This window comes from Protopterus annectens, chromosome 3.part1 (assembly GCF_019279795.1).
Source record: "Protopterus annectens isolate FY-2018-M chromosome 3.part1, PAN1.0, whole genome shotgun sequence".
Classification (NCBI taxonomy): domain Eukaryota; kingdom Metazoa; phylum Chordata; order Ceratodontiformes; family Protopteridae; genus Protopterus; species Protopterus annectens.
Genome location: NC_056732.1, coordinates 226,432,850 through 226,450,229, shown reverse-complemented (window position 1 = coordinate 226,450,229; position 17,380 = coordinate 226,432,850). Strand labels below are relative to the sequence as shown.

The 17,380-nt window shown below is 35.3% G+C and overlaps 1 protein-coding gene across 1 annotated transcript in view; it reads left to right on the top strand.

Moving 5' to 3' along the window:
* Positions 1-17,380, top strand: part of LOC122797654 (copine-4-like) — a 1,365,845-nt gene that overhangs the window by 1,308,119 nt on the left and 40,346 nt on the right. Inside the window, exon 10 of the mRNA XM_044066195.1 lies at positions 8,782-8,915. Within this exon, the coding sequence (XP_043922130.1) occupies positions 8,782-8,915 (134 nt within the window). The remainder of the gene's footprint in view (positions 1-8,781; positions 8,916-17,380) is intronic.

The following is a 17,380-nucleotide window of genomic DNA, read 5'->3' as shown; positions in this document are numbered from 1 at the left end:
CTCACTGCAACAGCTATTAACATGCATACGTCCATTTTGTAGCCTCTGCACATCAGACTTGGATTTAAGTGTAACACCCAGTTTACAGTCATCAGAAAAGTTTAGCCAAACTTCTCGTTGTTTGTTTTTTTTTTTAATTTGGAGATCAGAGAAGTATATATCAAATAGGAGAGGCTATGGCATAGAACCTTGTGCTATCCCACTGGTTACTTTAATGCTCCATGAGGATGCACCTGCCACCTTCACAATGTGGGTTCTGTCCCTCAGCAAGTTAGCTATCCATTTAATTATGCAGGGATGAATTTAACATTCATTTAGCTTGTAAATAATGTTGGCATGTGGTATAGTATGAATTGCTGTGGTAATGTCAAAGTATGCTGTGTTACAAGACTCATTAGACAGGATCTATCTGTAAAAAGCCCAGTTGCTGGAGGTCAAGTATTAAGTTTTTTTGTAAGGTATTTACCATGTCTGCTACGATCCCTTCCATGATCTTGCAAATAAGGTTCAACAGGCTGATTGGTCTGTAATTGCCAGAGCCCATGGTGGGGCCACCTTGTAAAGATGCATTACAACTGCTGTGCACCAAATGTCAGGGACAAGGCCAGTGGATAAGCTCAAGCTGAATAAATATAAGAGTGGGCCCACCTCCACATGTTTAATGCAGGTTGCCTGGTTTGTTATCAGGTCCTGCTGAGGATGTATTGTTTTTTTTTTGTTTGTTTGTTTTGTAAGTAGTTTTATAAGGGTTCTTTTGTAATGATAGTGGATTGTGATACTTAGGCTTATGTGGATTTTATATAGATGCCTTTAGGGTAACATTGGCACTAAAATTGTTTGCATTTATATGTGTGATGTTCACTGGATCAGCTAGTGTTATTTTGATTATGTTCAGAGCAATACTGGATGTCACCTCAAAACTTCCTGATATAAGTAAAGAAGAATTTGAATTATCCTCAGCTTCCAATGTCAGCCTAAGTTTAAGGGAAGCCTTAGTTTTCCTGATTGTATTTTTCAGTACATTGGAAAAACTTTTGATTTTTATCTTAATGTCTGGGTCTTTAGTTTTGCTATATAATCTGATGAGCTTTTCCTCATATTGCATTGTTTATTCATGCATGTAGAATACCAGGGTGGTTTGCTCTATCCCCTCAATTTTTGTTTAGTTTTGGCAGAGACTGACAGATCTATACAGTTCTCTAGGACATAATAGAATTAATTTGCATAACTACTAGCCTTGTCAACATTTTGGGGTACACTTATACCCTGAACTTAGACTTTCTTCATAAATCTGTAGGAAGTTTTTACATTTGAAGTCTTAGAATAGTGTGATACTTTCATCTTCTGGTTTAGGGATTTCAAAAGAGAAGGTTAGCAATTTATGGTCATATCTGACTGGGCAATGGTATACCAGTGGAAAAGTGCATATAGCTGTCATATTTGTAAGGACCAGTTCAAGAATATGTTGTCCTCTTTTGGGATCTTTGATTATTTGATCTATGGAATTCTTGTTTAATAAATCAAGGAATTTTGTTGCACAGCCTACATTTAATCTACAGGTCTTCAAGTTACCAATGAGTAGTTAAAGTCTTCAAGGATGATGAAATTTGTGAATATATGGAATTCATCCAATGGATTTAAGAAATGGATATGGTTTTCAGGGGTCATCAATGGAGTCCTATAACGTTATGATCTAATACCTGGTTTTATTTAGATTGAGTTGAATCTCAGTAAATTCTGTTTGTGGGTGCCATGGAATCTACTTTGAGTTAATGTGCCCTTAATAAATCTAAATATTCCACCACAGTTTCCATTGGGTCTAAAAGTACAGGTAAATCCCTGGTATGGAGGGGTACTTTCAAGTTTCAGTAATAATGTGCACATGAATGTGCTCTAAATGATGGAGGGTGTCAAGGTCAGCCAGTTTTCTTCTTTAGACTCCTAGTATTGATATTGTCCTGGGCTTTTTTTTCTATATTTATTTAGGAAGATCTATTAATTGGACTGTACCTAACAAAGGCAGTATGGATGGAGCAAAAGCTTTAGCCAGCATGTAGAAACATTGAAATGTGAGATACAAGCCACCCTTGGCAGAGCAAGGAGGGCTATGTAGCAGTTCATCCTATATTAACATATACTGGATCCCACTTATATGACAACAGTTACTAAGCCATTTGGTGAAATCAATCATCTTTTCCTTGTATCTTGGCATCATCATTGCTGAAGGCAGGATTTCACTCAATGCCAGAGTCGTTCTTCCATTTGTAACATGCCTGAAGGGCTCCACGATGTCTCTGCATTTCTTTTACAATTCTGCATGCTGGGCTATTAATCTGTTTATAAAATTGTTTTTCGTAATGGTATTGTTTGACTGTGCAAATCAGTACTCAGCATTTTGTTTTCTGAAGAAAATAAAGTTTTGCCACTTATCTGTTTTACTTATTTATTTACTTACTTGAAATTTGTTTACATGTTTCATACCAAGCCCATGGCCCATTTTTAGAGGATATGTGGGGGCTTAAATTCTCCTGACATATTAATCATTTTCACATAAAATAACCAAATAAAATGCCAAACAGAGTAAATGCATGTTGTCATTAATACATTTCAATTATCACTTAATCTGTTTTACTTACTTATTTATTTACTTACTTGAACTTTGCTTGCATCTGCTCACCGAGTCCAAAATCCATTTTCAGAGGATATCTGGAGGCTTAAAATCCCCTGACATATTAATCATTTTCACTTTAAAATGGCAAAATGAAATGCCACACGATTAAATGGATAAATACATTTCCATTTATTTGGCATAATCTGCAGATTTTACATCTATCTTTGACAGCTGTTTTCTATCGGGGTTACTTTAAATGTCAAAAGTGCAAGCTTTTCTCTAGTAACTTACTGTGTGGGAAGTGGGAAGTTGGCAACATATCTTTAAAGTTAGTGTAAACTGCACTCATGCAAGAAAATTATATATTAATTATAGTTTCACATGTTGCCATAGTAGGGTAAACCTATAAAAACTCTAGATTTGATAACCTTAGCTAAGTAATATCAGAATATCACATTTTATTTATGTTGGTTTGCCCAGTAGTTAATGAATAAACAAAATAATTTGCTTCTGTAAAGCTGAATCTACCTTGAGTGTGGTCTTTTGCAAGACATTTTAAAACCAAAGTGAAGAAGATCTAGAAATCTCAGTAATATTCCACAGAGGCAAGGAGTAGACAACTGGATGGAAAACCTGGACCTTGGTGCTATGAAACAGAAACCTTAAATATTAAGCCATCATAATACCAAAGTATGTTCAGGGGTTGTGATGGATGCCTGCCTAGCTAGATATAATTTTGTAAATAATTATATGTCCTTGTAAATATTAATATGATCCACAGGCTTGTGTGACAAATGTAAGAAAACTGTGTATGTTCTGAGCTTCAAAAATGTAACCACAGTGCACCCTGCTGGAAGAAAGTTGATAAGCAAAGGATTTTACGACTGTTTGATTTCAAGCTCAGAGACAGGATCTCTGCAGCTAGAAATTCTTTCTATTGTTTTAAGACATAGATAATTACTAGGTTTACATGTAAAGTGTCTTTTATTGCTGTGGCTTCCTGGCAGGTGCAGATAAAAAGCGAAATGTTAAAATTTTTAAGTTCTGTGAGCCTGAGAAACTTAAGGAGAAGTAACAAGAATGATGTAATCGAAAATGACTCAGCAATAATGTGTATTATCAATTTAAGGGCTATCTCAGAAAGTAAGGATAGCATTTTGTATTTTGCTCTGGATCTGACAACAACTCCCCAGCACTTGCTTTGATCTGTAAGTAAAGTTATTCAGATCTTAGTGTTTCTCTTAGAGATAGATAGAAATATAGCCAGATTAGTCTAGCTGTTTTCTATATTTATGTCAGACTGTCCTACAATATGGTTTTAAAGTATTTTCCTGTTATTTCTGAACTCTCTGCTATCACTGTTGAATTGACGAGTAGTGTATTGTGTTTTTATTATTTATTATTAAATATTTTAAATCTTTTAACTGTGTCTGGTTTGTGTGTAGAGATATTTAAGCTCTTAAGAGTACTTGCATGTATTTGGTGACACTATATAGGCCACTCCTAAATAGCCTTCAAGTCTTAGTCACATTTACCAATTGGATAATAATAATAACATTGCACAGTAGAAATGGACACCTTTTATAGTAGCTAATACGGATGGTTGGTGGCAGCTGGTACTACCTTATAGTCTGGGCAGAAGGGGGCATAGTTGGAGAATCTGTGCCAACCTTCCTCTGGAGTGTTTGTGTGTTTGTATATAATTTATATCTCAAAATGTGTGTGTGTGTGTCAGCTACTTGGGCAGGGACATGAAGCACTGGTTGGCCAGAGAGGGTGCTGGATGTTTTGGCTTGACCACTCGACTGAGATCTGTACCCTATAGCTTTGCCAGTGGGGATCTGGAAGGAAAGGGAGAAACCAGCCACAGACTGACTGTAATCTCTGTGTGCTCTTAAGGGAAATTGTACTTTACTGTGTGTGTACTTGTTATCCTCCCAATGTGGACACCCCTCACTTGTGCTAGTGGTGAGGATTGAGGCTCCTTGATTACTGGGCCAGTGCATGGGCATCACATGGGCGACATGTCAAAATTGTAGGAAAATATTCCTGATCTAATTTGTAGATGATTTTGTCTTGTTGTACCATTCATATTGTCTGAGAAAAATTGAAGTCTATAATAGTAGTGGTGAACCATGGTAATTTTCAAATAATATATGCATATCAAGCTTATGAATTAATAGCAATATAGCTTTTACAAGATTCTATTAATCACTATTAGCTACTAAATTATGTATGTAGCTTATTAGTAATTTATCACTAAAGATTAGCACACACACTAGGTGTGACTAGCATTCTAGAACTACTTAACTGTTAGTTACAACAGTCTTAGGTATACTATCATATTTATTAATTTTTATCCATACAATCTGAATGAATTATTCAGTGTTAAGTTCCATACAGCATGCACCAGTTATCTACATCTAACTATAGTTTGTATTATTATGCCCATGCTCAAGTTACACATCAACCAATTAAGAGCTGTTTCATCCAGAATCTTTCACAACAAAACATGTTGCTGTCGTAAATATGTCCAATTTTATGACTGAAACATTGTCAAGCTAAGTTATTTTCTGTCTGTTTTTATGCAGCTCCTTCTCATATCAAATGTCACAGACATGCATAGTTATGATTTAATATTTACCAGTGTGATTAATGCATGTGGCTTTTAAAGTATTGATTTTAAGGCTTCTCTGCACAGGTAGTTTCCTTGCTTACTTCTTTAAAAGAGCTGTTGCCTTGGAGAAATCTTTCCATTCTCACTCAACAAAAAGGAATGAATGAAACAAATTAATAAATGAGTAGAATAATGAAATTATTAAGTTTCTGTTTTTTTCCAGCTTTGTATTTTATCCCATTATCTTAGAATCTATGCAGCCTGTCCTGAGTGACTGCATGTAAAAGCTAGTGAAACGGGTTGTAGTTGTAAATTACAAAATCCTACATGACAGAAAGGGTTTCCCTCATACTGAAGCAATGTTAGCTGATGTCTGTGACCCAAGCTATACATATCCTCCTGCACTCAGTCTTAGACTACTAACCAATAATCAGTTATGTAGGCTCTACCATAATGCATATTGACAGAATAGTTAGACTTCTGAATATTTCAGGTGTTGCCCTGTTGACTCTAAGAAGTCCATATTTTAAGATCTTCTTAACTCTTCAAGCTGCAATGCTTTCTTGCAACTTTGAGTTTCCTGTGGAATTTGCTATATGTATACTGATTTTTTTTTTTTTTTGCAAAACTAGCCAGATCCAGTGTCATTAAGATCTAAAGCCTTGACAATGTCCCAGGTGACTCAAGTTCAATTAGACACTCAGGTGCATAACTTGAAGAGGAGGATGGACGTACCAGTCCAAATGGGAAACTAGACTGGAGCCAGTTGTGTACTGCCACAGTCCATCTGAGAAGGAGATATATGGCATGGAGATAGATATTAGGCTTACTAATCCACCTTGTGGTGACAGCCTTCAAAGTGTATGTGTGGAAGCATGTATTATCATGAGAAAGGCATAGTGAGCCTCCATGGTGATTTGGATCACATGTCTCCCTGTCTTGAGCATGTATTAGTCTATTACAAATGCTCTCATTGTCAGAATGTCAGTGAGGTCACAAAGTACCTATGTATATGAATACATGATTTCACATTCAGGCTTTACTCATATTAAAATAGATTTTATATGTGCATTGTTAGAATTAGTGGAAAGTAATGTTGTTTGTTTAAAGCATGTTCTATTCTATAAGCATTTCGTGGATGTGACCTCTTCTTTTTTTATGAGATATATATAGGATTATTAGCTTTTTGAGTTGAGGTCAATCAATTTAACATCATTTCTTAAATTTACTACATGCATTCTTTGAATGAAATTTCTTTCTTGGACATACAAATTTGGGGCTTTACCACAGTGGTTATTTTAAGATGCACACAAAATAAAATGATATATAGAAAGTTTAGTGTATAGTAGGAGATAGCATCACACACCATTTTTAAAATTTAAAAAGGTTTAAAAGAGGAGAAAGTTTTGAGGGTTTCCAGACTCACATATTCCATACTTTTGAACAAGAGATGAGTAAATTAGAAAAATAATAGAGATAAGGAAAGTAATAGTTCAAGGAAGTCAATGAAACATTCCATTGGACAGGACAAGGAACAAAGTTACAACCCCATTGTTTGTGACAGGCATCTGAATATAAAGGCCAATAAATAATACAATTATGGGTTCTGAGGAAATTAGATATACATATACACTTATACATACTCTTCACAATTACTCAGACAATCAGTAAACAAACACTGGGCTGAAGACATTCTTAGAGATTTTCCAGATTCATCAATTTCAACCCAGTTTAAACTAGAAACAAAGAAAAACTTAAAAACAAGAAAAGAATGCTTTAATGCTAAGATTAAAACATTTAGTTACAGTAAAACAAGTTTATGGTAAATAACAAATGTAACTACTAAAAAATTGCCAATGGATTTGCTAATCAAATACTATTAGTTTTGTACACATATTTAAACAAATTTAACATATAGCAACTAATAAAAAAACTTATAATTTTTTAAAAGATTAATCTTCAGCGGTGAATGCACTATCAAAACATATTTATGTACAGATAGTACCACATAGTTTTTTTTTTCTGTGTTACAAGGTTAGAATTTAGAACCAATGGATTATAAAAACCAGGGCACACTGTTTTCTGGCTTGAATGAAGAAGTCCCCTTAAACCTGTGTTAAAAAAAAAAAGAAGGTAGATAAAACATAGAAGATTTTTAGCATTTACTTCACTATTATAATCAGTTTTACACATACACATACACACATATATATAATATATTTTTTTATATTATATACATTTTTCAAAACACCTTACATAAGGAATGTATTGGTTTGAAAAAGCATTTTTGCATCTTGCGCTAACCGTTGTTTTTGGATACAATATATAGAATTTATTTCATTATTTGGAGTTTCAGTATATTTTTTGGACTGAAAAGTGTCGTTGCATTGATGTACTGTTTAATTACCTGCTGTGGCTTTCAAAACTTTTTTTTGAAGAAAAAAGTGGTTTAAATTGGATAGACTGTAAAAAATTTTTTTTTTTTGTTTGATTAGACTGAGCATTCATTTTTTTTTACAGACCTACTACCTAAGAAGGAGAGCGACTTTAGGAGGAGTGGCTGCCAGTGGCGTTATTATATTTTTATTATTTACTATTCTTTTTTTTTTTGTTCCATCTACCTTCATGACTGCCTGAATGACAGCCGTCATATTACAGTTTTCAACTTAATCCTGGCAGACAGTGTCAGGAATGGAGGTAAAATACACCTAAAACAAAAAAAATTTTCATAATACATTTTTGTCCAGTTCTGTTGAGAAAAATCATTGGCAAGGCTTCAGACAGTTTGAGTATAGAACTATAATACAGAAAGAAGCAAATCTTATTTTTAGATGATTACTTATTAAAAAGAATTAAACGTTTCAGTTTATGCAAAGCAAGATTATACTATTCTGTGGTATAGATGGTTTCTTGTTTCAATCATTTCCCACTAGCTTTCTGATAGAAAGTTCTACTTAAATGTATTTTATTTAAAAGTATTATGTCTGACTGAGAATCTTTGTTGAAAGAACATACATCAGCCAGATTTGTCCTACTAAAGCAATGTAACTGTCTGTAGCACTAGTGAACTAGACTGTTGTAGGTTCAGCTTAGATGGGAAGGCCTGGGTCTGATGAGGATGGGTTTCATCAAGTGAGAAAAGTTAGCATTCCATTCAGCTTTTCCTCAACTTTTGGAGGTGGGTGTGAGGAAGAGGAGTTGCTAGGTGATAGTGAAAGAGGATGGTATTAGCAAACCATTGAATTTATTGTGTATTTAGTCTCACAGGGAAGCCCAATAGAGAGTAATTTAGGCTACTAGACTATGCCACCTCAAAGCACACTCTCTCTCTTTTAAGCAGCAAATGTTAACATCACGATGTGTTCAAACTTCCAGTTTTACTCACAAAATCATCAATGTGGGAAAAGGCAGCTATATAGTTGCCAGAGTAATGAAAATGTTTACCTCTTTATGAAAAAAAAAAAAACAGAAAAATTGTCATAGTAATCTAGTTGCAAAAATATAGTACATTAATGAAGAAGGTGTGAACTTAACTTGTTAATTTGTTTTGCAGGTAGCTATTGATTTTACAGCTTCTAATGGTGACCCAAGAAACAGTTGTTCTCTGCACTATATTCATCCTTACCAGCCTAATGAGTATTTGAAAGCTTTGGTAGCTGTAGGAGAGATTTGCCAAGACTATGACAGGTAAGCCTCTTACAGTTTGCTGCATGGTGAACTTTCTTGTGCCTATGTTTCTTCCATGCTTCAGCCTTATTTCTTACTTAGTTTTTCAGATCTGAAATATGGCTATTTTGAATAACTTTAGATCTAGATCTTGTACGAAGTACAAAAATCTTAGATTTTCTGTGTTGTGCTTAATATAATTTTCATAGAGAATATCCAAATAACTGCACAGGTATTTGTTAACTGACTTCTATAGACAAGTCAATCTTAATGCACTACCCTAGAATATAAGTCTGAAAAATAATCTTTGACATAGGCATTAATGAAAAACTACAAACAAAATTCCACCACATAGGTTCTGAAATTAAAAGCTTACCATGTTGGTTTGAGCCATATGCCAAAATTATAAGATGAGTTATGAAGCAGTAATATAAGAGAAAAAGGAGATGTTCTGAAAGATCAGAGCTCCAAATAAAGGCTGTGTCTTTCTTACTTGTCTCATTTCAAGAAGTACTCTTCAGATTTTCATAGTCCTTTAATTTCTCTCAATTCTTCATTCCCAAATCAGGGCTGCAGAATGTACTGGATGATTAAAAAAGTGCCATCCTTTTAAATTCATAACTGGTATATAGAACTGTAGACTGCTCTGTTTAATGTATAGCTACAAGCAATAAAACACACTAATCATACTGATCATTTACTTTTCCCTTCTTGAGCAAGAAGAACAAAAATAATTGAATGTACTTTTGGGACACTGTAGTCTTAGCAACACAGCATTTAACATTCCCTGTTTTATCCAGATTCATCAGCACCTTGTATCGTGTTCTGAAACTCTAGTTAACTAGATAAGTGAACATCTGTATGCAAGGTAATCTTAAAATTTATATGTAGAGAGACTTCTTATAAAAAATAATAAATGACATCTAGTAAAAGGAATGAAGGTCCGCAGTTCTTATTACAGAAGTTACATTAACATAAGGCATAACTTGCAAGTTATGAATGGGCAAAACAAAGCAGATAAATGTTAATTTCAGGTCCTGGGAACATTGAAAGAGAGAGAAAAAGACAGATAGAGAGACTGAAGCCCTGATTGCTGTCCCCATGTGTAAAATACTCTCCCAAGAAGTTATGAACTGCATACAGACATGATACTATTTTATACCTCTAACAGCACATGGATACCTAAAAAAAACAGTAATTTATTATTATCATACATGCGCATGGCTTCTATCCTCCATCTGTTCTTCAATTTATTCCTTCTCCTTCATCTCCACCCTTTCATCATTTATACATATTGGAGAATGAGCATGTGAAAAAACTTTAAAAATTCCAAAAGACATGCAAAAAATTCACGGACTACAACACACAAATGGTGCTGTTACTTTCAAAGGTAATCTGATTAGACCTCTTGAGGATGCAATGGTGTAAAGCAACAACAAGGGTGAGTTATCCTTTTCAGGTTCAAGCAGCTGCAAATTTTACTTGTCATCATGTATGAAATTCCTATAAACTGATCAAAGAATGCTTGTAAATGATAAGAAACATAATGGCAGCATAAGTTTTCAAGGTCTGAAATGAAAGTGTATAAGCATAACAGTTTTATATATATATATATATATATATATATATATATATATATATGGATTACATACACTAGATTGAAGGTTCACTACTTCGAAATAGTGTATGGAATGCACACTGCAGCAAAAGTGCACTTAATTGCAAGAACACTTACGCGAAGTTCAGTACAATGAACGGGCATTGTACTGAACTTCCATGCAGTACTCACGGAACGTAGGGTTAGGGCATGGCTCATGGTAAGGGGATAGCCCATAGGGCTATCCCTTTACCATGACCAGGCCTAACCCATGCCCTAACCCTAAGGTCTGTGATGACTGCAGCATAGTGAAGGACATAGCAATGTCCTCCACTATGATGCGATAGTCACAAACCTTAGGGTTAGGGCATGGGTTAGGGTAAGGGGATAGCTTTACTAATCCCTTACCCTAACCTGTGCCCTAGCCCTAAGGTCCGTGACTATCGCACCATAGTGGAGGACATAGCTTGTTTTGTGATGTCCTACACTGTGCTGCAGTACTTTCGGTGAAGTGCACTTTCGCGGAAGTTCACTTTCGTTAAAGTGAACTGTCGCTTAAGTGAGGCTTCCTATTACAAGTTTGAAGTTGTGAACTTTCGTTCTTGGAATAGAAATCCATATATATATATATATATATATATATATATATATATATATATACAGAGAGAGAGAGAGAGTATAAGTATATATTATATTATTGGATAACTGAATGCAGAGAATTCAAAAGGAAAAACAATATAAAGTCAAAAGTATTGTCTTTTAATTCTTTTCACTTTTGTTCACTGAAACTTGAATAACTGTCTAACACATCTATTAAACCATGTACATACACAAGCAGTGTCTGTTATTCCTTCCCGCATTTGTTCACTGAAACTTGAATAAGTATCTAAAACATCTATTAAACCATGTACACTTCCAGGAAATTGATGTTTCATATTATGTCAAGTGCATTTAGTTCATACTTAAGTTGTTCAATATTCCTCTTATATTATGTTACATATCTTGTGATATACTCTGATTTTATTAGTGTTGCAGTAATAACATATTCAATTTTATGAATATATATGAATATGCATTCTCTTAAAGAACAAAGCTTTTAAAAAAATCCTGCTGCAGAACACATTAACTCTTACTTTTTATTTTGTCATAGCAGCTGATGTGTATGCCTGACAGTTGTATGATTGCTAAATACTAGTCTGCAAAAAATAAGTATAAATACAACTTTCTTGATTCAATTTAAATAATCTGATATTTGTTACGTTATTGTTGAGTAAGCTTTCAGAAGATAATGTGATACCCTCAATAAAGACAATGATAATACATTTCTAAGCATACATGCTGAAGTTTATTGATAACACTGCCCAGATCATGTTTATTACATTTCCCTACATGGGTGTTCTCAGTACCTTTCTAGCATAAAGAAATAAAAGTATTCAACAGAAATGTATTAACCAACCAACTAACAAATTTTATTTATGAATGAGCCTGGAATGCAGTTTTGTTCAGATGCAGTATTTTTTTTTTTAATTTCTAATTGACTTAAAGATCATTGTTTTGTCATTGGGCAGTACAGGTAATTTTCCTTCAGAATTTTTAGTTTTGCCCTTGCATTGCCAATAAAGCTGAATCCAAACAGAAAGTTAAATGCTTCTTCTAGCTTGTTGGGAGTTTGTATTCCTTTGTGACCATAACTGAGTATAATTGCTCACTAACTGAGTTATAACTACTACTACTGTAGTAATACAATTGTTTTCTGTTGGTACCTTTCTTCAAATGCTTTGTCAATGTTTACAATAGCAGCTTTTAGTCTTTTAGTAGACATTGCCAATGTATTTCCCCTTTGTTGATATCCTTATTTAGCACCTCTTCAGTGCATTATTCTACCAGGGATGTTATATACAGATATTTATTTTTAATCTGCTTCATTTTCCATGTGCAATAAGTCATAATTCTTTAAATGTAGTTCTTACTAGTAATTACCAGAGGTGCATATTTCTATTTTCCCTACAATCTGAAACTACTGAGGGTGACACTTTAGTAGAATTTTAGTTTTGCTAGATTTTAAACTTCCTGCAGATCTTTTCACTTATAACAAGGTATACAAGTGTGTCAGGCATTTTTCTTCTACCTGATGTATTTAAGTCTGTTATTGAGACTTGCTATGTACAGCCTAAAGAGACAAAAACAGAATTATAATTTTCTTAGCCTGTATTCCTTGAGTTGCTTGTGTCTGCTTCATTTACAGAGGAAACCCATTATGCCCTTCTCTTTCTGTAGGAAACACAATTAATTGCATAGTACACATTAGAACATGTGGAAATACAGTATGGGGTATGGGCAGAAAGCTAAAGGTCTGAATTTCAGGCCCTTAGTATCTCCTTTATGTATTTTACATCAAGAATGGGTATAAAATATGTTAAAGAACTGCTAAGCAATTTGCTCCTTAAAGAACTGCTTAGAGGAGAGGGGCTTAACTTGGCAAACATACCAAATAGAGAATAAAGAATAGAAAAGTGAAAATGGACAGTATCAGAGGCAGAGAATGCAATTAGGAAATAAGAGAGAGAGTGCATAGTGTAAGATGTAAGGATGTAGAGAATGGGGTATCAGGAAATGTGAAAGGGCAGAGTAAGGACATGGGTACATGCAGAGATGTAGAGAATGGGGTATCAAAAATGTAGAATGGCAGAATAAGGGCAGTGGGGTACATGCAGAGATGGAGAGAGTGGAGTATAGGGAAATGTGGAATGACAGAGTAAGTGCAGAGGGGTACATACAGAGATTTAGAAAATAGGTTTTTGGGAAATGTGGAATGGCAGGGTAAGGGCAGTGAGGTACATGCAGAGATGTAGAGAATGGAGTATTGAGAAATGTGAAATGGCAGAGTAAGGACAGTGGGATATATATACATTCTGATGTTGAGTATAGGCTTAATTTGTGTGTTTATATGAGTAAATCAAGACCTGTAATCCTAAAATCACTACAGATATCAAAGGATACTACAAATCTTTGTCTACTTATGTCAGAAAATTAACTGAGCTCATCTGTAATAATATCCATAATTCCATTCCCAAGTATATAGCCAGTATATTAGTAGGCACATTTAATGCTAACTTTACCCCACCTAACCACATTGGTGCACCCGGTATCCCTGAAAATTTGCTTTCCCCTGAAAGCATCTTTGCGCATGTCCCATAATTCTGTCAATGACTAAAAATAGTACTTCCTTGGGACTAGACAACATAGCAGGTTGCATTCTCATAAATACCAAGTATAGACTATCTGAGCCTTTACTTAAACTATGCAACCTCAGCCTATCCACTGGGTTTGTGTATGATACCTGGAGAATAGCCCCTTTGGCTCCCCAACACAAGGCTGGCCTCTATACAAACCTAGGTAAATGTAGACCCATCAGCCTTATCAACCTTACATGCAAATCCGTGTAACTTATCTTAGCAAAACTGTTTTTGGCAGACATAGGCAACATATCTGATGTAGACCCCAGTCAGTGTCATTTTATAAAGGGCAGGTCCTGTCTTATGAAACTAGTAAGCATCTTTGAAAATGTTGCATAGACTGTGGATAAAGGCAACTCAAGGAGTGCTGCTTATCTTGACTGGGGCAATGCTTATGACACTCTTCCCATGCTGGTATTATTAAACATTTGGCAGACATAATGTAACCTCCCTATGTTATCTGTTGGATTGCAAACTGGTTATCCAACAAATACCAGGTTTTGAAACTTGCTAATACCCTCACTGAATGCAAAACTATAACTAATGGGTGTACTGCAGGGGATCAGTGCTGAGCCTTCTGTTGTTTGGCATTTATTTTGTAGACTTTGAGTCCTGTATCGCAGATGTGTGATTGACTGTTTCCTGGTGACTGCAAGTTGGCTACTGTTATCCACTCATCCACTAACACTAAACAGCTCCACCAAAGGCTGGAATATGCATATACCTGGTCTGCTGAAAATGGTCTCAAGCAAAGGCACAAATGTGTAGTGTAGTAGCATTCTCTCTCTCTCTCTCTCTCTCTCTCTCTCTCTCTCTATCATTTGATCTTCATGTTTCTTCAGTAGTCAGGAAATATTGCTATCTGGCCCAGATCTTCAAGTTCCAAAAAAATTCTTTCTACCACTGACCTGTTACATTCTGAGACCCATCACCGAATGCAGTGTCTTATTTGGTATTTATAAATCCATGCATATTGCTCAGCTGGAAATGCTCAAGAGATACCTAACCAAGAAAATTAAAAAGTCTTAAATCCTTCAACTGTGTGATAGGTTGGCACAACTCTCTTTATATTCTCTTTATATTCAGTAGCCTACAGGAAACTAGAGGTGACTTGTGTCTTGCTGTTTGAGCCATGAAAAAACAAATCCTATTTGACCTCCTATTTCTTTGTAAAACCAGTAGCTCTACAGATACACACACACTAGGGACCTACATCTACACTAACAATAAACAATACTTGCCGGAGAGATAGGTTTCTAACTCAACATATTCCCAACCTATGGAATAGGTTAACACTGTAGATCAGAGTACTCTTTCGACAACCTTTAAGACTAATCTTGATGATTGGATGGATAGACACAAATTAACAGCAAGGTTATTATATACAGCCTTGCTTGATTTGAGAGGTGGATGCTAGTAAGCTCTTAACAAAGGGATGCACAATGTTTTAATTATGTCTGCTTAAAGGTACATGTGGCTAGACATCTTATGGTCCTCATGGTAGTGTGCATTGTATAGTTCATATGTTCCTAAATAAAACTACTTTAGGTCACTCTGCCAAAGAGTGTGATAAATTATTACTACTATTTAACCACGCTCTGTGAAAAGCACGTGCTCAGTAAGGCTGTAGTTGCAGTGACTGTGGCAGTTAAGACACTGGTTGACAGTGATAAAATGCTGCTTAAGAAGGAAGACTGTTATGCATTCATACATTCAGTTCTGCATTGCAAAATTGAAGGATGTGCTTATTTAAGCAAAACTTCAGTGTAGAGTCAGCTTATTTGGCTGAAATGAGGACATATTTTAAGTTTTGTGAGTATAAATCAGAGTTCTATGAAATATTCAATTCATTTTATACAGTACTTACTAAAGTAACCAACAAATGATGAGCAATCAATAATACAGGAACACTGTGTCACTATATTGTCTTAAAATGATCAGACTTTCTCAAGCAACTGCAACAACTAGTGTTTATCACTGAACTAGAAAACAAACCATTTCTAATTGTGTAATTAATACTTGTTGTGTTTTACTTCTAGCATTCAGTAAATAAAACACAAGAACAGTTAAAATAGATATTGCAGCAGGATGTACCTTAGGAAAATGTTTAGAGTGCAGAAGAGATGTCTTCAGACAGGAGTACAATAATAAGAGTAGTCTAATGCAGAGCCATATCTAGTATGTGTGTATGTATGTATATATATATATATATATATATATATATATATATATATATATATATATATATATATTGCCTTTCAATTTATTTCGAAGAGCACAAAAAAGGTCCAGCTTCCAAGATGAGGACCTAAAACTACTTGTTACAGTTACATTACCGCTGACAAAGTGCTTCAGAATTTCAGTCCTGACCACAAAAACAGCATCAACATTCATTTCTGAATGCAGGTACTGCAATACTGCACTGCTGTCAACTGCTGATTGCACCTCTTAACACCTTGCAATGAGATCAGCTATAAGGCTTGCTTCCATTTCCACTGAATTTTTTCTCATTGTTGACTGTTACAAAATAGCTAGATAACTACTGATAAGTCACTCAGTTTTACTGAGGCATTTAGTATTTTTTTCTTTTTCTAGGAGACATTTTAGTCATGCCACAGAGAATTTATAAGGGACCCTACTGAGCGATTTAGATGTTGCTCCAGTCCATTTGTGGTACAAGGGTAGCCCTGGGATAAATTTCTCAATGCCCTTCCAGAGATCCAAACTGCTATTGAATAGGGACAGGAATGACTTTTGTTTTAGATGTAGCTGAAGTCTATTCTGGATAAGTAGTAGCCTCTAAGAAATGTACTTGTCCCTCCATATTGTTCTGTTTATGTTTCAGAAAAGGGTCAGAACCCTGGATCAAGTATTTCTGGTACCATTTAACTTGTGCATGTGCAGTACTTTCATGACTATTGGGTCAGAGGATACCTTATATGCTAGGAGCAGATCCTCTCTCAGTAGGTGGAAAGAGACTGAGTGTAGTAACAATGCTATAAGGCAGTCCATGTAGGGCAGGTATTTTAGGCCCTGTTTTCTCTTTGTGATAAACAAGTGAGGGCATTCAAGTTGTTGCATGTGCTTTGCCAGATAAATTTCAAAGAGGGCATTATACTCTACGATTGGCCTGATAAGGGCTGAGCAGAGAAGGAAAATGCCATGTTTTGATCTAGAAGCTATCCATCTGTTTATAAGCTGAGCAATAAAGAAAGTCTTCCTTACCACCGTGGTTACCACAGTGGACACATGTTGGTCAAATGATAGGTTTCTTTCCCAATATGTTTCTCAGTCCTGAATTACTGTTCAACTCTTACTGGTGTTTTGTCAATGTTGTAGTTTCCTGTAGTAGTCGATTTCCCAAAGAATACGATAATGCACTTTTTGGCATTTAGTTTTAGTCCATGATTCTGGAACCAGTTATTTGTTTGGGACAGGCCTTCCTGCAGGATTTTTAAGTCATTTGGGGATTCAACTGTTTCGAACTTGCAGTCATCCACAGTCTTGGTCAGTCAGAGACCCTAGGTATTTACCTTTACTTCTGAGAAGTAAATGACAATCAGGAGCATTCCCAGCACAGAGACTTGCAGGACTCCACTGCTGACTGGTTTGGGGAGGAAGAGTCCCCTACCTTGATTTCCTGTACCTACTTT